General features: G+C 40.5%; 1 protein-coding gene across 4 annotated transcripts in view; it reads right to left on the reverse strand.

The window, feature by feature from the left end:
- ALKBH8 (alkB homolog 8, tRNA methyltransferase) overlaps nt 1-26533 on the reverse strand; it is a 57816-nt gene that overhangs the window by 12487 nt on the left and 18796 nt on the right. For all 4 annotated transcript variants that reach the window (XM_064170971.1, XM_064170978.1, XM_064170987.1 and 1 more), the window contains 4 exons: nt 26405-26475; nt 7346-7452; nt 2846-3000; nt 1759-2027 (listed from right to left, as the gene is read on the reverse strand). In XM_064170971.1, the coding sequence (XP_064027041.1) occupies nt 1759-2027; nt 2846-3000; nt 7346-7452; nt 26405-26475 (602 nt within the window). The remainder of the gene's footprint in view (nt 1-1758; nt 2028-2845; nt 3001-7345; nt 7453-26404; nt 26476-26533) is intronic.

Raw genomic sequence — 26533 nt, forward strand, 5'->3', positions numbered from 1 at the left:
TTCATCTGACTGCAAGCAGACATGTCATCTTTCTTTCCCTTTATTAACTGTGGACTCCAGAAAACAGGCCAGTGCTGGCCATTTCTGAATGTAGCATCTTGCAGGCATTTCACCTTAGAAGTCTACCAAAAACCTACACAACAGTGATTTACCAAATTCTTTCTATGACCAGATAACTTTCATGGTATCCTCATGAATTTTACTCCTCCTCTAGTTAGGTTTGGTGATTTTTCTTACAGCAGCCAAATGTCTGAAATGTACTGAACATTAATAATTATTTCAGACAACAGCAGTCAGGCATAAACATGCCTGCTTATAAATCAGTTGGGTTTGTTATAGCTTATTAGAACAGAACGGAAATACATCCATTACTCATAAAGACGGCTGCAAATAGCAACTTATGTTTTCTAGTCAAATATAAATAGCAGGACAAAAAGTCCTGAAACAGACATACAAGTGTGACTTTTATTATTAATAATGAATTTTTGCCTTCCATAGATATTTTCAAGACTGACAGATTTCAAAGTGTTTCACAGTACAAACACATGGAAGAATCAGACAATTCTGGAACAGAGAGGGGCAGATACCATAAAGCACACCTCTCAGGAAGATTTCTTTTGAGAAAAAAAAAAACAAACAGGAAGTTTGGCTCTTGCAAAAATGTCTTTGAAATATTTGCAACAATAACTATCTCTTGATTCATATTTGTGTGTGCTTCATGTCTTGGGACAGGATAGGAAGGGAAGTAAAACTAGGCTATGTGTACATTGAGATAGTGAAGGTGATAAGAACAACACAAAAATTATGTCAGAACTGACCAGAAATGAAGAAGAGGAAATGAAAGGCCAAAAACATGTGCCAAAGCTGATACTCCCCTGTTGCAGCTACCTGTTAACTGCCACAGGAGACATGGTCAAGGGCCTTGCAGATCAGTGTGATCCAAAGCAATGCCACATGGACTCCAGACAATTCAATGTGAATTATGCAAGAGACTCTTTATTGATTGTTCTCTCATATAGTCTTTGAGCATAGAGCATACACCTACACATTACCACAATTAGGCAAGGACAACCCAGTCCTCTGCGCAAACTCCACCTTGTTTCTCTCATTAACAAGATGTCCACTATCTATCCTTTCCGAGATGAGGTAGCCAGCAGCTGGTGGGAACCAAGGTTAGCATCCGCCTGTTATTATCCTTCTTTGCTTTGCATTCCCACACTCCCCCATGAATTTTATGTTGTCATATTTACTGGGATTATGCGGAGGGTTACAGTGGGACCGCCAAACAAAATATCACTCACAAATGAGCCATGACACCAAGCCCAAGGGAACTGGAGAAGATATAGGAATAGTGCTGCCGATGGAGTTTTCAGGGACCCATACATTGCATTGCTCACCCAATAGCCAAGTGAAAAAAATTGGAAGTGTTCAAATTACCCAATGATTTTCCCTTTTAATAAGCTTACCCGACAACAAAATCTAAAAAGGCTAAAGCATTCATGACAAAATTTTCAATCCACTGCCCCCATTACTGGCTTTTTTTGGCCTTGCAAAGCAAAAGTGGCTTTGAAAAAAGAAAAGGATACAGCACGCAGTGAATGGATTTGGAAGCCTAACACAACTTGTAACTGATATTGGATCAGGAAATAGCTCTTTGTTCTTGGCACTCTTCCCACAACTCAAGTTCCAACATTGTAAACTGCATGATGAAATAATCACTAGCACCAGTGAAAACAAAAGACAGAAGCTACTACTTACCATGTACAAATCCTCGTTGATGCCCAGATATTTCCCATTACCACAGCCAACATCGGCCACTATTGATCCTTTTGGTAGAGACCTGAGAAACTCAACAATTCGGGGCCAAGGGCTATGCCGGGTACTGCTGAAGTGTGTGGCAATCTCTTCATAGACCTTGTGTACACACTCTTGCTCCAGCTTGGAGGCCTCCATCTCATTGTGGGGAAATGAAGGTTGTAGTATCTGTCTTTGCTGTTCTCTCTGGCTGTCACACACAGACGGATAAACTAGACATGGCAACAGATAAAAAGAAAAAAAATTAATAATTCCTGTTTGTTACACTCAATTTAGCAAAAAAAAATTAAAGTGGAATATTAAAATGCAAAAAATGCTTCATTCATCCTTTGCCTTTTAAAAAATGAAAAGGAGGTCAAGTTGCAGAAGTGTTTGATGACCTAAAACCAAGCAACCTGCACACATTATACCTGAAGCTGTTTGTGGCAATGATTCATCTTGCTCTGTTAACAAGGTTGTCATTTTCAAAACTGAGACAGTGCCCCTAGAACCAAAGATCATGGCATCTTTGCAATTCAGCCTCTAAAATTCTGTTCTGATAGCACAAATGTACTTCAATTCCATGTAATCACTGAGCCGCCAATCCACTACTATCTGTACTGCCCTAAGGCACTTACACACCTCTATCACTGCAAATGTGACTGCTTCTCTTTCTCTAACGTACTTATTTTCATAACTTACAGTCCCCTTCAAATAAGAAACAAACAAAACTGACAGAAGGCTGAAGAACAGTAGCTACTTCTATTCTGTCACATTATTCTGGCAGTTGAGGTGCCAATGAAATGCAAGATTCCAGATTAGCTGCTTGGCTCTGGAGCAAGTCAAACACCTTCCTGTATAAAGAAACTGCGGTAACCACACGAATGCAACTAATTCAAGCCATACAGCGTGCCTCACCCTGAGCCATTCTGTAATGGATACCAGGACTGCTGAAACTACCCAGAAGGCTAAAGCAGTCTGCTAGAAAAATAGGCTTACATATTGGTGGCAAACAGTAATTTTTACTGGAAGATCACCTCAAGACACATACTGCAATTGCAAGGGCTTCTCCTCACTTTCCTGAATGTAAATGATGTCCTCGTTTCTCTTCGATTCAGTGTTAAATCTCCAGCATCAGGAGTGATTGTTCCAACTTTCTGCCCAAGCTCAGATGCTTGAATGACATCATATTTTCGGGGTGTAATCCTTAAAATAAGACAAAATTAAAGAATAATTCAATTTACATCAGAAAAAAAAAAATCCATCTTTATAAGACAGCAATTCTTACATACTGTGACAAGCGTGATTACAACATGCTATTTAATTTCAGAGAAACAAAGAAGAGCTGACACAAACTAATTATGTTAAAGTGTTGTTTTATTGCAAATAATTACATTTCCCTTCCATCCCTTTTTTTTCCTTTCATGAAGTTTGATTGTTTAGTTTCTAGGACTTTTAAAATAAATGTATTTATTGTATATTAAATAATGTGTCTGTTAAAATACACTACTAAATATGGTGCCTATGGGTATAAAAGCATAGAACTGGCTGAGTTCTACATTAGCAGCTTGAAGTTTGTTACAAAAGGGCCTTTCCAATGAATTTTGGTTTCCAACAGAATTGCTTTTCTATTTATTGACAATAGAATGCACAAAGATTGTAGCACTTAGGAGATTTGCCAAAATGTCTAAAGAGGAAAAACTCTTCTGTGTATCTTTCTTGACCAAAATCTACCTATCGAGCAAACAAACTGGGAAAACAGCTTCTTAAGATACTTCTGGATTTGACACATAAATAGAACACAAAAATATTTTCACAAGGACAAAATTCACAAAAATCAACGCGATTCAGTAACTGTCCTGGGGTGACAGAAGTCTCAATTTTATCAACAGGTTTATACTACAAAAAAATACTAAAACTAGTTTTAATATTTCTACAATGGAACTCTCTCAAAGTTAAGAGGAAATGAGAAAGCAAAATGTGAAACATGAAAGAAGAGAAACAGCTGCACCCATATGTAGTTTCCCATCACTCACACGTGGGAAAAAGTAGATACTCTCAGATCCAAATGGAAGCTCTTTAGGGAAATAGCTTCAAAGCTGTTACTCTCACTCTGAAACGCTTCCTGTATTTACTCATCAAGGAGATTAATGCAGAAATTTCCTCAAAAACTAAACAAAATCAACCCAAACCAAGCAAACAAAAAAAAAACCCCACCACACAAATGACTAAAAAGAAACAACACTAAACCGAAGCCAACAAAAAACATCTCTAGGGAATTGGTCTTTTAGTGATGCTACTTCAAAGTACTTTACTCCCAGCACAACAAACTCTCAGTATAAAACTGATGTTCATACTGGTTTGCCAGGTTTAACCCTCACAGGCTGCACCAAGAGAGGGGACTTGGTTTAAAATTTAATAAAACAGAGCACTTGGTCTCATCTCAGATTTCTCCTGGAATCTTTTGCACATGACAGAAACTGCTGATCAGTGCCTGTAGTTAAACAAAAAAGAACAATTCAAATGCTGATAAGGCAACCTGCAGCCCGATCAGCATTCCCATATTCTGCTGTATGCCATCTTTCCTACTATGTGGAAGCTGATCTCTAACCCAGTCACAGGGAAAAAGAGTGCAGATCCTTTCTGCTCAGAAATCAGGAAGCAGTACATTGATGTTCCACAGAATCACAGGATGTCAGGGGCTGGAAGGGACCTCAAAAGATCATCTAGCCCAAGCCCCCAGCCAGAGAAGGATCACCTATACGAGACCACACAGGAATGCATCCAGGAGGGTTTCAAATATCTCCAGAAAGGGAGACTCCACAACTCCCCTGGGTAGCCTGTTCCAGTGTTCTGTCACCCTCACAGGGAAAAACTTCTTCCTTATGTTTCCAGGGAACTTCCTATGCCTCAACTTCCACCCTTTGCCCCTTGTCCTGCCATTTGGCATCACAAAGAAAAGCCTGGCTCCATCTTCTCAGCACTCACCCTTTATACACTTATAAACACTGAAATCACCCCTCAGTCTCCTCTTCTCCAAGCTAAAGAGCCCCAGCTCCCTCAGTCTCTCCTCGTAAGAGAGATGTTTCATTCCCTAAATCATGCTTGTGGCTCCCTCAAGCAGCTATGGCCTTCTTGAACCAAGGGACTCAGAACTGGACACAGGACTCCAGATGCAGCCTCACCAGGGCAGAGTAGAGGGGCAAGAGAACCTCTCTCGACCTACTAGCCACACCCCTTTTAATACACCCCAGAATGGCATTGGCCCTCCTGGCCACAAGAGCACAATGCAGGTCTCCATAAAGATGTTGCCAAAAAGAGACATGGAGCAGCCCAGAGAATGGAAATCTCCTGAAGGCAGCCAAAGAAAGGATGGGATCATAGCAGATAATGAAGCTATGATTAAATGATCAGCTGAGGATTTCTAAGACTCCTTCAATGGGAAAAGTTTGAATCCTGAGATTGTAGATTTTCTATTTGATTTCTTTTGTACCTGCACAGGAACAGAAATACCATCTTTTTCAAGGTTGCAATTTCAATCTCCCTCTGTAATTTCTTTTTGCCTGTACTACAAGCAAGACCTCCAGATAAAGGCTGGGCTTAAAACATGATACTCAAAGTCAAAAATACAATGCTGCTCTGTGCTTGGCAGGTTATCCATGCAAAAATGAACTTATTAAAAAAAAAACAACAACTAAACAACAAACAAAAAAACCTCATACAACCGAACCTCACCACAAATGAACCTCATCAGAAAAAAAACAGTAATTTTACTTTCACATAGGAGACAAAAATAGTACATTATCTTTTGCTTTAGTTGATGACACCACAGAGCTTATTTCTTAACCATATATTTCTCTTTCAGAGAGAACAGAACAAGAATCTTTTTCCCGTGCACTTTGTTAAAAGGGTCAGATAAAGTCTCTAATTTCCTTGGCATCCAAATATGCACATTTGAAACTATCCTGGAAATACTGTCAAATGGAACCTTTTGCTCTCTAATGTGACTTCTGAGGAGCAAACAAAAGGCATCACAAATGATCTTTAATATATCCTGACTTATGCATGCAAGTGAATTAACTACAGTTGCTTAATGGATGATTAATCTTGTTGATTACAAGAGTATGCTCCACTAGCATGATGGAAGCTTACTACTTCATTTGAGTAACCTGACCCACTACTACTTTTAAAAATATATAGAAAACCTATTTTTAGTGCAGACAAGCACAGGGATGAGAATAACTCATACAGGAGTAGAAAGATCTAGGATAGTAATTTTAAATGTAGTTTATGTCATTGGTTCTCAAAATACAACCATCAATTAAAAGTACAAATGAGTTAAGGAATAATCTCATCCCAGTTCTTAGCTCTTCCAGGCAGGTAACTACTCGAACTTGAATGACTCTTAGCAAATACTGCAAGCACCCTGTGTCACTTTCTTGCAAGCCTGGCTGCCCAGAGCCAGCTTGGGAAAAGCAGAGCTGGTGGCCTTGGAGAAAGCTGTCAGAAAGACAGCTAGAAGCCTCTGCAAAGGCCACCTCTCCTTCCCCTGGGAGACTTGTCCCAGACACATCCCAGCTCTGTCTGTGCATGAGGACTGAACTACTGATCTGGGCTTTGACTCCCAGGCTGATATCTCAACCTGGCCTCAGCCCAGTCTCATGGAGCTGCCAGTAAAATTAAAAGGCAGGAAAAACTTCTGCCAGTAAAAAGATTTGATGTTTAAATTTACACAACGTAATCAGTGTCTCCAACTCAGTGCTCTAACTTGTGGTGGCTTGGGTCAAAGGAAGAAATTTTTACCAGGGGCATTTCGGCCCAGTATGAGGGTTTCTAGATTCTCCTGAAGTGAATCACTGTCACTTTTGAAACCCACAAAGGTTTTTGCCTTTTCACCAATTTCAGCGTTCCCTATTGCAACTATCTCCCAGTGCTGCATGATTTTAAAAGCATGTACTTAAACTCTACAATAAGAAAACCTTCAAGGCATAATTACAGAAATCTCTTTACCAAGATCCCAAACCAACTCAGTAAAATGCAGCCTTATCAGTATTTAAAAATGTCCCTAAAGCAGCCAGGAAGAGCTCAGGAAGTCTCCCCTTTGTCACCCGTATGCTCTATGCGCAGCAGAAGTCACTGTCTTCAAGTCAGCCCTTCTCTAAAGCTTTCAGCACATGGGAGCCAATGGGAAAAGCTGAGGGCTGAAAAAAGATAAAGGAAACTGTGAAACTAATTGTACTGCAATCAATTCTTTTGCCAGCTCAGAGTCACTGAAGACTTTGACATCACAGATGTAACTGGGAGCAGTTTCTGTGCAAAACTTCACTTGTGACAGCAGCAGAAAACTGCAGCTCAGGGACTGTAAATTAGCTTCCTAAAATCCTCTCTTTTTTTCAATTTAATCTGACCAGCATCTGAGCAAAGGAGTGAATTTGTGTATTAATTATAACATTTTACTTTATTTCATTGAGAGAAATTTTAAATACATAATGTTCTTAATGCAAACAAACAACATATAGGTATTAGCTTCTGTTATCAGCAGTGAACATACCCATGTGTCCACAGGTATCGGGATTCTCCAGCCATCACCAATAAACTGCATCGGGGCAGCATAACTGCCACTGTGTGGCCATCAGGGTGTTTGAAATCCATCACAATCTACAAAGAAACACAACCAGCCACTATGAATGAGCATGACTTAGAGAGCATTATATACATGCATTTTCATGTGCTAGCTTTGTTTGCCTCTTCAATGTGTTCATCATAACACCACCATGAAAACAGCTGCCTGTAGGTCTCTGTCCTTAAGATTCCTCCTTTCAGTGTCGTGTTCAAAAAATCTGAGGCAGTCACAAATATATGTGGTGTATATAAACTAAAATACAAAATACATTTTTCCCACAGTAGTAACTTTTGGTGCAAGAACATAGCAGCACTGCTCCATACCTTTGTGCACCTGTGAGCTAAGAAAGGATTACTACCCCTCAACTAACACAACTCATTTGCTGTAATTCAGACTTCTGAATGTTAGGTCTGGGCTAACCAGGGCTAAGGCAGTCTGCTACTGTCTTTTTGTGAAGTCTATGCCGACAGAGGCAAGCATCTGCAAAGAACGATTCACCCTAGTCTAAAATGTAGAGCTATGTGATGTGCAATGACCCTATGCCCTCTGGAAATGCCTATCCATTCACAGCAGATTGAGACGAAACAAGGACTTCCAGGTAGCACTCAGGAGCACTCTTGGAGGCTTGCAGCACAAGGAGCACATGCAGTCCTCCCAAGATCCTGACTAACATGCCAACTACCAGACCATCTTTTCATTATTCACCACCTGGCTTCTAGCCATGACAATACATTGAGACAATGCTTCTATATTTATTTCAATTTCACAGCCCAGATGGCAGTACTACATTTTGCTTCTGCTTGGGCTAGGAATGTTATCCTTTTACATTTCCCAAAAGAGAGAAACTCTTGCTGTGGAAAATAAGGAGGAGGTCATTTAAGCAAGCCAAACAAGTTACAGAACCCTTACCAAAAAATACAAGCAGTCAAAAACTATTCAAGTCAGCAGCTCCAGCTACACTGGAGAATTAGCACCATGAAAGTGCTGCCACCTGATTTGTAACCTCCCAAGAATGCAACTTAAAAGCAGACTTACTACAGTTTGCCAGATCGAAACAAATTAAACAGTTCTGCTTCTGCATACAGATGCACTTGACAAAGAAAACAGTGGCACAATGATCAGTCATTCAGCACAAAAACCCAGCAAGACAGAGACTGAATAAGCAAGACTTTTAAACACTACAAATTACCACTTGCAAGATTTATTATTTAATGTTGTGCACACTGAAGCAAGCTACAATGGCATTTACATTTATAGGGAAAAAATGCATGCTGTAGTACCACCCACATGGAGTGACGCAGCTTCTCCTGTTGAGTTATCTAAATTTAAGGTAGGAAATGATGAGAGTAACAAAGTGGGGTTAAAAGGGGAAGAGAGATATGGGGGAACAGGAATAAAGCCTACCTGTAAACTCTGAATAAATGACTATTGAAGCAGGGAGACTTACTAATTGTTTTTCTTACAGTTAGAAACTTCCCCACTAGTTAAGAGAGTGCAGCCTCTAGACTTCTAGGCATAAATAGCAGTGAGGCCTTGAGTTGGCTAGAACAAAGACAAGACACTGCTGCAGAGAACAAAGGGAGTATGATATTCACACACTAAGAAGTTGGCCAGAATATCAACAAGAGACTATAATGTTCTTGGAGGGTCAGAGTGTGACAGCACAGACCGAGAAGTAAAAAGACTTAATCTATTTAAATTATTTCATGCATATGTAAACAATTTCCCAGAAATTTAATGAATATGTATTACTGCAAGGGTATATAAAATATGTGGAAAGTATCTTTGGTTATGCAAACTGGGAGGGCTACCCCTTCACATCTGGTGCTGCTAATAAAAGCAATACTTGCCTTAATAGCTATCAGCTATTAGGTTTTGACTGACTCCACACACACACAGTATGAAACACTTGAGCAGCTACACAAGTGGCAGCTACTTGCTAATATACTACTTCCCACACAGTTAGCATTTTCTTCTAGATGTCCTCAAAGAAGCACAGGGAGAACACACAATCTGACGGGAAGGTGTCCCATGCAGTATGCAAGTGCAGGTCTCTGCAAAAAGATGCACCTACCTGACAAGGCAAAGAAACCAGAGGGTAACTAATCGTGACCAGCAAGTAAGGAAAATAAAGTGGTTGGACAAATGGGAGAGAAGCTATCTAAATTGGTCTTTTGCCTCTAGCTCACTGCTAGAGGGACAGGTGTGAATGAATGAGACTGGGTTCCTCAGAAGCACAGCAGAATAAACTGAGCGTGAGACTGTCCAGATTCCTCCCTGGAGACTCAATCCTCAATGTGCCTCTTTCTCAGTCAGTACTAGCCACAAATCTCTGATACTGCAGATGATGTTCAAAAAATGCACTTCCTCCAAGAGTCAAGGGGACTTCTGTGGAGTCCTCTACACTTCTAGCTCTCATGTGCCTCCAGGGCCCAGAAGAGGACCTCATTCCCTTTCACTTCCAATGTGCCACGCTGGGGACTGTATGAACTAGTGGGAAACAATTCTTCCAGCTTCCTGCCTTCTCTGCTTCTTTACCTCATGCATCTCCAATGAATTTTACCCTACCAACAGCATGTCCCCAGAGTCTCCTCACAGAAGATGCTCCTCAGCCTCTGCCCTGTTAACAGCTATGCATCCAAAATAGCAGAGGCTCAGACAGCTCTGAACAGATAGTATGTTGGTAACGTCAGACCACAAAACTACCCCTAGTAGCCCAATTTTCAGGCAGAAGTAGCAGGAAAACAGTAAAAGATAAGACCACGTTCTCCTCAACAAACTTCAGCTATGTTAATTCAACAACAAATACGTGAAACAAAATTTCTGATGGTGCAAAATTTGAGGCTGAAAACCAGATTATCTACATGACATCTGGCAAGCCTAGCCCTCACCAGCACAGGATCCCAGCTCTGCCCGTGCTTCTTACTATCTGTGGAGGAAAACCTTCTATACTATCATCTCATACAGTGTGGCTGCCCCCCCTCTAAATTATTTTTTTCCTTATGACAATCTGTAATGATCTGAGGAGGAAAGTAAAAATAATTTACTCGCAAATGGACAACGACATTAAGTAATTAGCAGTAATTGGAAGAACCAAAAATCCAAATCCAAAACTGACTTTTGCTTATGAAGCAGAGATTGCCAGCTAGAATACATTTTACACTTTTTCCATTAACAACAAATTTGACACTGCAATTCAGACAGAGAATCAAATATAAGGAATACACTGCAAACACCTGAAAAGAATTAGTGCAATGCCCATACTTCATTCCTTTATCTAGAGTAACTGCACCCAAATGCTTAAAAAAAACCAAGTAGGAGAACTGCTAACCCTTTTACATCGAAGTGAAGAATGTTTAACGCAGAAGAGACGTTGAAGAACTCTGCTCTTTTCTGACAAACCTACTACTGACTGGGGTAGGTAATATTCCCACACTGCTATATGTATCTTTATCCTGGCAGAACATTCTAAACTGTCACTGTCACGCATACACATGCATGCAGAAGATTAATGCATTTGGTCCTCTTTTTAATTTACTAAGGACTCACAATCAATAAAGCAACTCTGCCACTGCTGAATCAATCTGCTTCACAATAGCTTTGCTCCACAGGAGCTATTTCCAATTACTATTTTAGTTTTTACCTATTTTCTTTTTTCTCTTAGATGGCAGAGTCAATAAAGACCGAATTTCCAGCTAGCCCGCGATGAATCATGCTAAGATTACTTTCAGAAAGTATAAATACTGGATGCTTTGATCTTATACAACTTGTACCTTCTTTCCTTACACTATGGAAAATGTGTGTCTCTGAATTTACCCAAAAAACTTAAAAGCCAAACAGCTAGTACCTACTTGTGGTTTTAAATAACTTGTCATGATGCCAGGCGATTTAAGAGAGCATCCACAAGGAGAGAGAGCACATGAAGCAGTAAACAGCCTTCAAGGATGGCTAAACATCAAAACAAAGGGACACCCGCATCAGGAACATTGTTTCTGTGGCACAAAGTAGAGCAGAACACAAAACCTGGGAAAGAATCCAGCACAAAAGGGAAGAAAGGACATTTTTCTTAACTCCTCAGACAACAATAAGTCTTCAACACTTCTCAGTGCAATGGTGCTGCACTTCATGAAAGAGCAGAAGGACGCAGATGAATGACTGGTATACCAAATAAGCAACAATTCAAAGACAAAACAGAAACAACACAATGGGGCTATAAGGACAATGTCAATAAGGATTTCACTGCTACAGCGTGGAACGACAACATTGTTTTTCTAAGCTTTGTCTCTGCTGCGATTTATATTTGATGTTAACAGACTACCTTAGATGAAACATACTTTGAAGCTAAAAACAGCAACATGTGGAATGCTTCTCAAGTCTCTGACATTATTTACTGAATTTTCAGAGAGCAGAGACACATTATCAACCTACACAGCAGTTTTCCCACATGTAAAACAGATGAAAAAAAAATGTCTACTTCGAAGACAGCTGAGAGATTTAAAGCCCACACAGAGCTTGAACAACACAGTAAGGCTCTATGCAGAGGCAAGATCCTGCTGGCTTACGCAGGACTGAGGTAATCAATCAGTAACACACAGTGCCTTTCATGGCAAAACACATGCCACATCCCAAAATCTGGCATTCAGAAAAATGATGACAATTTTAAGGGTAAAGAGAATGGGATTATCTTCTCCAAATAATCCATGACCACATGAAATTTATCTTACATTAATTTATGCTGATATTTACATCCTGTATCATGGTCTCTAGCCATACTTTGAAAAACGAGTGTAACAGTGGCAATCATGATGATGAAACAGTTCAGCACTGCCTACCTCAAAATTCTTTCAATGCATGCACAGGCCTCCCCTGTATCGGATTTAAGATAAAGCACACCATCTCCTGCTAAGCCTTCTTTATCTGCTTAGACACTATGGTGATGTTAGTCAGATGCTTAATACATTTTTAAATTAATACAATAACACATACTAGCTTTTCTTTCTTCAGAAATTGTACTTTATTTTACATCCATGCAATAAGTTACCATTTTCCTGAATTTTCTGGGTCATTTTTCTTCCTCTCAACTGAAGTCTAGCATATGAATGTTTAAAACCAACTTCAATACGGAGATGGTAATTAATTCTTTTCTCTATGAGCTGTCATCTTGTTAAAATTTTCTTGATAACTCCAAGGAGAAGAGCGTATCCACAGCACTGAAGCATTTCACAGGTTGTTACAGGTTGGAGCAGACCCAAGGAGATCATTGAGTCCCATCCCCCTGCCAGAGCAAGACAATACTATCTGACACAGATTAGAGGACCACATCCAGACAGGACTTTAAAGTCTCCAGGGAAGGACACTCCACAATCTCCCTGGTGAGCCTGTTCCAATGCTCTGTGACCCTTACAGTAAAGAAGTCCCTCCTTGTGTTGAGGCGGAACCTCTCGTGCTGCAACTTACACCCATTGCTCCTTGCTATTACACACGCTACTGACTGCATAACACAAATTCTCTCATCTGTACTCTACAAGACTCAGGAAGTGCACAAGAAGAGGGAAACTCTGGAAATTTTTAAGCTAACTCCTTTTGGACATAGAAGCTTCCAACCCTCTGCAGGCCTTGTCACAGCTAACTGGATTATACACCTTGTGCCTTTTGTACCCAGGGATGCATCTCTTCACAGTATCAACAAAGTTGGAAGAGACCTCATAGATCATCAAGTCCAACCCTTTACCACAATTCTTAAGTCTAGACCATGGCACCAAGTGCCACGTCCAATCTTGACTTGAACAGCCCCAGGGACGGTGACTCCACCACCTCCCTGGGCAGCCCATTCCAGTGCCCAATGACTCTCTCAGTGAAGAACTTTCTCCTCACCTCGAGCCTAAATTTCCTCAAGTCACTAGAAGTTACTATTCCACTAGCCATATGGTATCTCTTCATGGTGTCCAGTGCAGTGGCTGCTCTACCCTGCCTCGCAGAGGTCGCGATGCCAGTGTTACCTCTGGCAACATCGCATTGACTTTCAACTGCTGCTGTTCCCACTCCAAGTTCTCTCCCTGTTGCTACAAATTTTTTGCTTCACTGGTATGTCTTCTCAGGCTGACTCTGTTTTGTTTTGAAAGCCTCTCTGTAAATCCATCATTACTACTTAATCTTGCTGATTGAACAGCCAAACTATAAGGACACAAGAAGTCTAATTTATCAAATCCTACCCCTCAAACATGCCAGTTCCTACTAAAAGTATCAAGTTTCTTTTGCATGTTAGGATGTCACATGTGGTCTTGGCATCTTTTCAAGACATTACCCGAGTTAAAAGTCACTAGACTCTTAAAAGACTTTCAATCTTTACAGTAAAAAGCAATAACTGCATTACCACTGCTTCCTCCTCTCTGTCACCACAGATATACATTTCTATTTTCCAGAAAATGCAATTTGACGTCAGTATAAGGTGTCAACATTTTCCTTAATGTCCTCTTTTTAATCTAGAGATAAAGGCTCATCCCAGTTCTCAACAACAACCAGTTTATTCAATTCAGACAACATTCCATTTTGATCCTTTATCAAACTGCCTCCCTTGCTCTTAGCTTAATCTTTTAGGACACAGAAAGCCAAAGGCTAGTTCTGTTAGTCCTTACTTAATTTCTTCCATGGCCTTAGCCTCCTCTGTAATATTTTCTGTTCTTGCAGTCGCATTTCTTCCCTCACATCCATAGGTGCTACTACACTGACATACGTGAAATTGCCTCCACCTACACCAAGGCAGAATGTGTCCCAAATGCATGAAAACATTCATTTTCATTTCCAAAGGAAAGGAAAGTTCCAAGATTTTATAGAACTTGCTCTCTAACGGAAGTACAGTTCTATGGAAGAGCACAAGAGGGCTCTCAGACATCCTGATCCTGGAGGCCTCCAGAAGGCTCAATCTGCTCAAGACCTAATGGCCAGGCATCACAAAAAAGCAGTTCTTCATCTTCAAATACATCTCCTCAGACTTTCACTTACTGTATTACTCAGAGTCCTGAAAAGAGTTTTTTCATTTAACTTGTTTAATGCTATACCAAATGTCTAGTTAGAAAGTACTGAACAAAAGCAGTTGCAAAGCTGTGCCTTTACAACATAGACACAGTTGTAAGAAGTACAACCTTGAACACAGACACGATGGTATTTACAGGACTCTGTTATGCACATCTGTACATGTGATGCTGCAGCATATCTAATTCTTTCACACATGAAAAATGAGAGAGACATTTACAAAAAGTGGGCCTGAAATACTGACATTCAGGATGTATGCTGAATGTGCACCCTGCACTGGTGGGGACACACACCAACCAGCTCTTGTGTAATAGCCCATACCAGGGTATTTCAAAGCACAAGTAAAGCATGCTGCATGTTCATTACCCTATATAGTGAAAACTTACTTCACTATGCTTTGATTTCAGCTTTCTGCTTGTAATGTTGTACTGCAAGAATCCAAGCTAACTATAAATCATAGAGTGGGAATAGTCAATTCAGTGTAAGATTAAGACATCTACTTTTGGGCATACATTTATAAAAGTCCTATTAGAAAACTGAAACCTGGGAAACCAGAGACTAGATGTCTAGGTTAGCATGAGCTGAATCACCTTCTAGGTTGGACAGACTCAACTCCCCTTTGTTACAGAGGAGCTCAGGCATACAATGCACATGTATGCACCCATCTGTCAACAGTAAAACTGTGGTGTCTTAATTCTGGACTGACAAGAAGTTATTTAACAAGGCACCCAGGTATGGATTCAGCAGATGCCTCCACTGCCTGAAACAGTCCTGCCTTAATTAAAGCTTCTTGCCCCTTACATACTGAGAAAGTTATATGGAAATAGTCCATTGCTGAGTATCTGTAATCGAAAAGGACGAAACAATGAGCTTACTCAGCCTGATTTTGAAATAAAGGTCAGCTAGTCCTTCCCATAACACAGTTGTTATTGTCCCAGATACCACTGTCATAACAGCACTGCCAAAACACAAGACATGCAAACTGTGCCTTCTCAAACTAGTTCATGCATCATACCTTACAAGATCTGACAAGACAGAGCTTTTAATCTATTGCTATAGAAACTACCATATGGCCTGTTTCTTAATCCTCCACATTGTCACTGTAAAAGAGAAATCTGCTGAGGAACAAAGATCTGGGCACTAATTTAAAGAAAAGGCTTAAATACATAAAGATAAGTAATTCATTTAACAGATAAAAGCATCTAACTCTCAAATAAATAGCACCCTCTGAAAAAAAATCCAAACAAAATCAAAATCAGCACCAAACAATGAACCAAAGCTACCTTCTTGGTTAATGATGTCTCCTAGGGCTGCAAGTATAACTCAAAACATAGCACAACAGAGAAGGTCTTAATATCATTTGAAGAAAACAATTTTATCAATACACATAGTTGTTACGTTTCACCTCTCAAAGTACAATACACCTGACATAGACATAGTAATTTCATATTCATTTGAAGCAGGTAAAAAATTCAAAATGGAAGCAGATATTTTAAAAGTTGGGACAGGCAGTATGCCAGCATTGCTGAGTCTCATCACAAGCAACATCATTTCTTTCTTCTCTCATTCCCTCCATCTGCTTCATTAGTCCAATGAGCATCTTCACAAACTGCAGCCCGAAGTTACACAAAATGCTCTACCAGGGCCTCAGCATTTAGCCCTGAATTTACAGTTTGCAGGAATGTGCACTCCAGAGACATGTGTGCAGTAACAGGGCAAAGGAGGAACAAAAACATCTCACAAGGGACTGCTAAATGCTCAATTTTCAGTGGTTTCAGCCATATCATCAACACTGGTTCCTTCCAACCGTCCTGCTGTTGCTACAGCAAACAGACCAGAGCTTCACCTGCACTAAGCCACTGCCTGCCTACCTGCTTCTCTGCTAACAGCACACCTCTCTCCACGCCTTCAATCAGAATCTTCCTGTCAAGTCTATTAGCATCACAGGTTTGATAGCTCTGGTTCCAGCACACTTTTAATTTCTCTAAATTGTCAGCTAATCAATGAGAATTTCCAGAGTCAATTCTACGAAACAAGAGTTCTGTGGAGAAACTCCTGAAACACTTAACCAAGCTGGTAAGAAAAACAGAAACAGAACGTTGCAGTACGCAAAATGCTGAGATTTGGAAAAACAGGATAAATGTAGACAGACTCCAAACCTTATTTGCTACACTTAAGGTCCAGTTAAAAGTCAAGAGAGCTGTACCACAACAGGAGCTCTAACAAGTTAAGCTTGTTTCTTTGCTTATAGACTACTTCTGACTATTATTATTATTGACTAGTTTCAACTTTTACAAATAATTTGCCACAGTCTTAAAATAGGTTCCTATGACAATAATGATGACATCATGGGCTAAATGAAATCAGATTTCTTAATTACATTCTAGAACTGAAGTACAGCTGAAAAGCAACAGCTAAAGATAATGAGTTTTTAATGCCCCAGAGTTCAGCCTGGTTGCTCTTTATTTGCGGCAGACACCAGGATTCCACTTCATGAACTGATCTTCTAAAAATAACATGGGGAATAGAAATAACTTACATTGATAAACTTCTTACAGAAATTAAAAAGATCTTCTTTAAGAATAAAGAAGTTATAATTACTCAAACAATACAGAGGTTTCTATAAAAAAACAATTAACTGTATTTCAGGAATGACAATTCAGACTCTAACTCAAAATAATTTCATCTGTATAACTATTGATTTTAATCTAAACTTAAATTCTCCTTTAGTTTGCTTCCATTACAATGATTACATTTTTCACAGGAATAAATAATAATTTCATATTTAAACAGCTAATCTGTTTCACCATGTGCTAGTTTGAAGCAAGCTAGAATGTTTTGGTGAGAAGAACTAGATTACAGGCTGTGGAAGGAAAACAGTGGTGATGTCTGCTTCACTCATAGGCTTGCTGAGATGTACAGGAAGAAGAAATAAAAACATAGGTAACTACTCTCACTGGTGCTGTTGGCTGAGCTGTTTTTTACTCTCTAACCTCACCCACCATTTTGGACTAATCCATTTTGCTTCCTAACCCCTTGGCCGAACCTCCATTCTTCCCTGGGACTGGGGTAAGGCTGAGATAGATAGGGGAAGGTGAAGGGGTGGTTGAGAGCCCCTCCTGGGGACTCAGGTTTCTGGGAGGGGAGTTGTGTTTCTGTATTACCTTTTACCTTGTATATTTCTGTATATAACTGTATATACTGTAAATATCTGTTTGTATATTGTGCTAAGCTGTAAATATAAGCTTCATTCCTATCTCCAGAGCAGGCTGAGTCCAGTCTGGGTGATTTCCAAAGTGTGGGGGGGCGGGGAACACCCAAACCATCACACACCAGCCCTGAAAAGTAGTTCATAAGGTACACAGGGAGAGTGAAGTGGATAAAAAGGGGTTAAAAAATAGGTTCCGGTTTAAAAAGAGCAACATGGTGCAGCATCATTACAATTTTTTCAAGATTTTTACCCATCTACATATTTCTTCCCACATGAAAAGCAATTAGAAATCTAGCAGTAGCTATGCAATTGCAAGACCCTTCCTAGAAAATGTTTGCTTGCACCGTAAAATTCCCTGTCTGCATGTGCGTCACAGTAAAGCCGCAACAGCCAGACGTCGGAGAATTGGAAACGAATTGATGCTGCCTCAGCATACAAAATAAGCACAGTGCAGAAACAGCAAATAGCCTGGAGACAACAGGTTCTGTTCAAACAGAATCAACTTGGTATGGGAATGATGCAGAAGTCTCCCTGCATTATTCAGCAGCTATGACCACAGGTCAGAAAATCATAAGCCTTACTGCAGACTTCAAACATTTTAGAAAGTGTTTCACTCACAGGAGGATTATGGTGCAGTTGTGAGAAAGCTAACTGGAACTGTATGACATTTTTCATAGCATCTCCAGGTGGTGGATTTCATTTTCAAATTCTTCCTAATTGCAACTTCATTTTTCTCTTACCACATTCACCTCAGATGCACTGGTGATGCAACTGCCCAGAGAAGTTTAAGAGACAATAACATTCTTCCCACTTCCCTTTCTCAACACCAGCAACCCAAAGAAACCACAGGATGCTAAAAAAAGTAACCAGTTGACTGGGAAGAAGGCAATGTAGTATGAACCAGAAGGAGCTACAGTTCTGCCTTCCCTCTCAGCAGCCAAATTAACAGACAAAGTTTCAAGAAACATAAAACTGCTATACAGAATGGAGTAACTTCCCACACTAGCAGACCCAGGAGAAATATTTCAGCAAGTTACAGAATATTCTGCAGATCAGAGATCCCAAGGCAATCAAACTACAAACTTCCTTCCTCAGCACTGAAGCAGGATTCTAGCCAATTTAGGACTTATTAGGTCCTACATAGTAGGGAATAGCTTAATGGGAAGGCACAGCAGATGACAAGTTTCTTTGTTCTGTGGAGATGAAGGAAGGCTGCTATGTATCCAACGAAAGGAGAACAGGACACAAAGCTTTGCAGTTATCTGCCTAGTATTGGCTCACTAGTAGTAAATGCCAGACTTGGAGACTCACCACAGGGACAACTCACAAAAAAGCGACATCTGGAACTATAATCTCTCACCAATATGAAAGAGAAGGGGGAAAAAAAGAATATTTTTAAGATACAAAATTTTATAATACAGGTTGCATCACAACTTAGCTTTAATTCTGTTCCTCATGTGGCTGAGGAAGTAGTGGAGAAGGTGAGATCTCCAAGCTGCTGTCTTGTTTCTCAAAAAATTACTGCCACAGAGCTTCCAGAGCAGAAATGCAAGGGTCATTGCTCTCAGGCAAGTTTGTTCAAGTGTTGTTCTTGTATTATCTCAGTACATATCAAGGCTGGCCAGCAGATCTACAGCACTTGAGAAACAAACATTTGCCTGCATTAGTTGCACACAGAGAATGCCTTGCTGTTGCTACCTTTGGCTAAAACAGGAGTTTACTTATAAACAACCAAGGCTATGGAAGGAGGTGATTATGTATTGCAGGAAAGGTTCCCTCTGAATAATTTACACGAACATTGAGTTTTCAAGATCTTTACAAACATTAAAGTAACTCATCAGGTAGAAATATCAACAGGACACACTGGCATCTGTGAACAGAATCTGATAAACAGGGAAGACACATCCAGCACAGAAATAAAAACTCACAATATGTTGACTCAATATTCACCTTTCTCAAAACATAACAGCAAAACTTTCAGAAATAGTCCCATGAAGGGTTGCAGGTTTTGCTGCTTATCTCAGAGGACACAATTCTATGTTCTATTACATGAACAGGAAGTTCTCCCTTGATTGTGATAGCTTTTGCCAAGCTCAATGACAGTATGTTATGGTATGACAGAGACAGAAGGAAACACAGAGAACATCTTTATAGAGAGTAAACAACATAAACAGGAGAGGAAGATTTATGAAGCCTGATGCCTTTAACTTGTGGTGCTAAGGATACTTTTCACATGGGGAAACTCTTCAGCAGTTTTCAAACATTAAACAGTGTTTTAAACGGAAGAAACCAAGTAAATCTAGTATACAATTATACATATAGTCCCTATGGGTCTCCAGCTAAATGATACAGACACTACTGCAAATTGCTGTTCTTTGAGAACTGATAACATCCGTGACTGTAAGAAGGTACAGCTCATGAAACGTGTCTAACAGAGCTGAACAGCACATCAAACTTCCAGTCCTACCAGACTCACTTGAACAAACTTCTGAAGTCATCACTAGGCTGGAATGATTAAAATTAACGTCTTCCATTTAGGTTAAGAGGCATTTTGATCACTATTACTACTAGTACAATCATGCTGCTAGTATGAACAGAGGAAAAACTTTGGTATAGTCACTAGAGGAGTAATTCCTTAAATAGGTAAAATGCCTTCCCACAGAAGAGAACTATATGTAAATGCAGACAGTAAATAGAACTGACTCTATGAATCTATGACTCAGCAACTATTTTTGCCTCTGATAAGCAAAGGAAGAGCACGGCCACAAAACTAACAATATGCAGTGCCTGCCTATCTTGTTAGAAATCATGGAAGACATGAAACTGGAGATAACTGTCAAAGGCTGGGTACAATATAGACCTTCTAAGGGCTTCTGATAAAATTCCTCAAGCAGCTGTTACAGAACAGCTGCAGCTATTGGTTTCTGTTTGTTGACCAGGACTAGAAATAGATCGACAGGTAAGAGGTGGTGCAGGGTAATTGGTCAATTATCATCTTGATAGATGAGCAGCAGTGGTCTACCTCATTCTATCACAGTATCACAGTATCACAGTATCACCAAGGTTGGAAGAGACCTCACAGATCATCAAGTCCAACCCTTTCAGTTCTAGGACAACCATCAGCCATACTTCAAAAGGTTTATCAGAGTTTTTCTTTGTAACATTGCTATACTTCCAATGCTTAAGAGAATCAAGGCCTTTTTTTAATATAGATCAAGGCAGTAATACCTGCAGGCTAAAGCACAAGCAACTAAAGTTACGTAGAGGACAAAGATGAGCAATACATGGCCCCACTGTTTAAACCCGAGTCACAAATTAACTCAAACCCCTGAAGCTTGCCTTTCACAGATGTTAGACCAAGGGCCCAGCCAGAGCACCGCAACAGTTCCTGGTGATTATACCAGCCTTCTGTCAGGTCAAGGCACAATCACAGAATGTCAGGAGCTGGAAGAGACTTCAAAAGATCATTTAATTCAACCCCCCTTGCCAGAGCAGGATCTCCTACACCAGATCACACAGGAAGCAGAGTAAGACACTTGAGAGGAAAAAGCTTGAGGCTTCCACATCAGGCCTGGATATTAGGAAGATGGGACAGAAAAACATAAATTATAGCATAGTGCCAACACAACTCACCCTTCACAAAAGTCATGACTGCACTTCACCCTCTGACACTGCACTGAGCAGTGGGTGGACCCTAGCAGACTTGGGCAGAAGCTGACAAGGAGGGACTGAGTGGTGTTGCTGGCTGTTTTCTTGGGGGAAGATCTGCAGCCAGAAAGGGAAAATTCTTTTACAGGTTGGATATGCTCATAGCACTACTAAGCTCATTGTAGAAACAACACCTCTGAACTTCTAAAATGCTAATAAGTCAGGGCATACATGACAGTATCTACAATGGCAAATCAGGAAAAGAGAAATAGTGATCAAGCTCCTGCTGCAAACCTAAAAAAATAATTCTGACACAGGATTTAACTAGGATTTTTTGAGATAGCTGCAAACTTAGGCTAAGATGAAATACTGCCAAATTACATGTCTTTAGAGACACCAAATGGAGGCTCTGAAAATAGCACCTAACTCAAATAAAAACAGAACTCCCAACAAGAAAGCACTATTCCCTGGTTTGCAGTATGTTTTTCAAAGTCGTGGACACAGGACATATGGTTTGCCATCAAGCTTAACAAAAAAAAAAAATAATCACTTCTACAGTGACAACTTCTGGATTAAAGAAAGTTGTATTGAATAACACAACAGTGAAATTGATATTCATTAATATTTCAGTGCATCAGATCTTGTAAGAAAAGGATGGAGTGGTTTATAAAATGTTATTACACTCCCACAGGGCATTCTGAAAATCTCACTTTATTCTCCAGCTTCCCAGGAGATGTCAAAGAAATAAATCAAAACCAGATTAGGACAAAATCATTTTTTCCTAGAGTATTATGAGACAACACACATCATTTATGGCACTGCTAGGTAGAAGTACAAAATAATAGCATGATTTTTGTACTTCAAAAGTGTCATCTGTCTTGTAAACTCCCTAAAACACAATGTACTGCACCAACTAGAACAAAGTTGGGCCATTTGGTTTCTCTATGTCTCTTGACAAAATTGTTCCACATGACTCAGACAGGAAAGAGAGTCTCACACCTACATTTCCACCTCATTGCACACAAGCATAAGAACTTGGGTTGTCATACATTATCTGATGCCAGGTAAACGCTATATTGTGGAGAAACATGTCCTTATTTTCTTCTCAAGAAAGTTTATATTTAAAATGAACATATGCCATATGGCAATATCTATTCTTTTCTCAAGTTTGAGGAAACAAATTAGACTTAAAATGATTCCTCTACCAAAATATCACAGAGTGCTTTGTCACTGTATAAACTCACTCACCACCAAGGAAAAGACTGATTTCTCATTAACATGTTTTAGTTTGCAAGGTATCACTGAAGATGGCAATGGCACAAAGGGCAGTTTGAGACATGTCACTAGTGAGAACCTCAGAGGTTGGTAATAAGGCAAGCACTACTTAACACTGCCAGGGACTCAGCCAACAGAATCTACTGAGAGTATTCAATACCATGCCGATGTCATGTCAGCTTTACCATGGAAGTGCTGACTGAAGCAAAGTATCATGGGACTTGAAGTTCAGAGTGTAGCACGAGAGACTTTCGGTTTCTAGTCACTGCTTGCTGCTCCCAGTTTTGTGGTGTGGGTCTGTTCTGCTGTGCTGGCTGAGGGCTTGAAGGATGGGGCAGACATTTTATTGCTGCCTTCTGCTGCTGCTTCTGCTGTGGTTTTCTGTGAAACAGGCTAAGGTAATTTGCTATTGTATCATCTCATTAAACTCCTCCTCTTAACCCAAGGCTTTTTTACATTACTTTCTGTTGCTGCCAGTAATCTGACAAATGCAACAACACAGTTTAGATTAAAGCAGGCCCTCTTTATTCCAGGCCAGGCAAGCACAGGACTCGTGCAGGACAAAGGGCCAAAAGCAAAATACCAGAAAGGCTCCCATCACCCTCGTGGTGACTCCTTTTATCCCATCCTACAAACACCACTTCAACACAATTTGGTGAGTACAGCCCAGTTTTTAACATACGTTATGTCTTGTTCTTCCCCTGGGCCAGGTCTCCCATTATCTTTCCTCCCTCATAGGAGGCACCCTGACGCTGCGGGAATGAAGGTCAAGTGCTTATACACTGCTTGTTATTATTCTCTCTTACACTGGATTCCCACAGCTTTCCCTCCCATGTTGGGGACTTGCTTGTGAGTGGACTGCCTTAAACCAGTCATCACCGATGTAGACAATGGGGCAGAGTGCACCTTTGGGCAAGTTTACAAACAATAGAAAGCCAGGAGAAAAGGCTGACACAGCAGATAGTTGTGCCACATTTCACAGGGGCCTGGACAGGCTGCAGAATTGGTGCCAAAAGGAATCTCATTCAAGTTCAGTAAAGAGAAGTGTACCTGGTCTGGTCTATACATCACTACACACTGGGAGCTTATCAGACAGCCAGCAGTTTTGCCAAAGAGGATCTACTGGACAAGAAGCTGAAAATGAGCCACCAACGTACTCCTGCAGGAAAAAAGTCCAACTGCCTTCTGGGTTACATTAATAAAAACAATGACAGCACATCGAGGGAGGTGATCCTTCCTCTCTACTCATCACCAGTGAGAATGCATCTAGAGCACTGTGTGCAGCACTGGGACTGGACTTGGCTTCCCACTGTGAGTCCAGCATAGCATAGTGCCATAAAGATGATCGAGGAGTGTCTTTATGCAAAGAGATGCTGAGAGATCAAAGACTGATTAGCTCACACATTTCAGCAACTAGTATTTATGTTTCATGATCAGGTAAAAAACTAAGTGCATGAAAACACATTAAACAAATTATCAAAAGTTGTAAAAGAAAAGCCATTAAACAATGCAGCATTTCATAGGCCACTGGCTTATTTTACTACAAGTATGCTTTGATTGTCTGCACCTGTAAAGTGCATTAATGATCTCTTAGGAAAAGCCACTGAAACTCAGGAGCTACCCAAGCCTATATTCAATTCCTACACCTAAAATATTTAGAAACAGCCCAGCTCTGCTTCCATGATTGAAATGTACACATTCCAACTTTTAACAGCATCATAATGCTTCAGGCAGTTTGCTTTCCAGAAAGGTTTGCATTTCTCAGGTGATTAAAATCACTCTGCTTTTGGGTATCTGCGAGACCATCGCAAAGGCATGCCACAACTAGAAATGCACTGCCTATGCGACCTAAATAACTACAGAGGTGGATTGGGAACTGGCTGAAGAAGTCACAGAGTTGTGGTCAGTGGGATGGAGTCTAGTTGGAGGCCTGTAACTAGTGGAGTCCCACTGGGGTCAGTACTGTCACCAGTTCTGTTCAATATATTCATCAATGACTTGGATGAGGGCAGAATGCACAGCCAGCAAATTTCCTGATGACACCAAACTGGGTGTAGTGGCTGCTACCCCAGAAGGCTGTGCAGCCATTCAGCAAGACTTAAACAGCCTGGAGGGCTGGGCAGGAAGAAATGTAATAAAATTCAATGAGGGCAAGTGCAGTCTTGCACCTGGGAAAGAACAATCCCAGGGTTCAGTGTAAGTTGGGGACTGACCTGTTCAAAGGCAGCAAAGGGGAAAAGCATCTGGGGGTCCTAGCTGATGGGAGGTTGGCCATAACCCAGTAATGTGCTCTTGTGGCCAGGAGGGCCAATGCCATTCTGGGGTATATTAAAAGAGTGTCATGGAAGGATAATAGGCCTAAAACATGTCCTGGCTTTCCCCACCCTTCTGCTGATGGGGGAAGCAAAGGTGGGAGGAAAACAAAGACTTGGGCCATTATGTCCCCTCCCAAAGTGATAAACAGGTACCCACAGGTGTTTAAAAACTTATTAATGTCTTGCCCAAATAAGGGTAAGCAAGCCCTGGTTTCACCTAATATGGTGAATTTTGCAAATGCCATTTTGATTGGTGAATCTCTGTGGCCCAAGGAGCCATTACACTCAGGCAAATATCAACTGAGCTAAGATGCTCTATGTGTTCTGCTCTGCTTCACTGCTCTGGGCTTGGACAATGTGTTCTGCTCTGCCTCGTGCTTCAGACCAGTTACCCCTGATGTTTTGGGCTTGAACTATCTGGAAACTTAAGTGCCTCAAGTTTACCTGGAGAAGGCATAAAGTACCTCACAACGTGGTGAGAAGTGCCACCGACATTGTGCTCTCTGCACATCTGGAAGAGATCTTGCCTGCACCTCTGCAAACCCCCATGCCATGAGGAATCAAGATCAGCTCAGAGATCATCTGCCTCTTTCCCAGCATCCTGCTAGATCCTGAGAAGATCCAGAAGCCTCTCACCATCTATCAAGATGCTGAGCAGTTCCGCACTGCCACGAAGGAGCCAGGGACTACCTCGAACTTTCTACTCCACCATGAGTAGAACAGGCTTTCCCTAGGGCTCCAGGGGCAAAGCCATTTTGTGACTAAACTTTTCCAACTTTGTGATTCTCCTAAATGAATGAATTGCCTATAAGCATCCTTGTGAAGATTTTCCTGAACGAATTAGAACCCAAAATTAACTCATTTGTATATAGCTGTGGGAAGGGCTTTCCAGAAATAAAAATAACTATGTATTTTATAATTCCTGCCTCATTATCTGCCACAACCAATTCAGCAGTCTACTGCTTTTCCATTTCCCTTCCTACTCTTTGAGTGCATCTCTGTATGTTAGAAGCTCTTGAGACTAAAGTCTAACCCTGTCTACACCACAATTATCTCAGTAGGGTTCAGATCTGGCAGGATCCTTTGCCTGTAACATATCAGCTTACTGTGTATGTACTGAATACAAAAATAATGGGACTTTTATGCAGACCAGAGGGAATGAGGATGACACAGGGAAAATGGAAGCAGCAACATAAACAGATGGTTGGACTTGATGATCTTAAAGGTCTTTTCCAACCACAGTGACTCTGTTAATACAAAATGAAGGAAAATCAACAGAGAACTGGATGCTAAGATTTAGAAGCTGAGTATCACTGTCAAATCTTCCAGTGACAACATCTCATTGCAGTTACTTATTTAATCAGCATATCCCACTGCCTCACATGCCTGATACTAAACTCAGACAAGTGTGAACAGGCACTATGGAAAAATCAAATGTTTAAACAACATAAAAATTACACTAGTCAGCAAAGCATCATCAAAAAAATATACAAACATTAAATATACCTCAGCTCCTAAACTGAGAGAGATTATTTCATCCTCAAAAGCAGAATGTGTATCAATATGAGGAGGAATTCCTGCATCAGAAAAAGACAAACAAAAAACCAAACAAGAAGTCAGTATAGAGTGCCATCC

Source organism: Pogoniulus pusillus, chromosome 3 (assembly GCF_015220805.1).
Source record: "Pogoniulus pusillus isolate bPogPus1 chromosome 3, bPogPus1.pri, whole genome shotgun sequence".
In the NCBI taxonomy this organism is placed as follows: Eukaryota; Metazoa; Chordata; class Aves; order Piciformes; family Lybiidae; genus Pogoniulus; species Pogoniulus pusillus.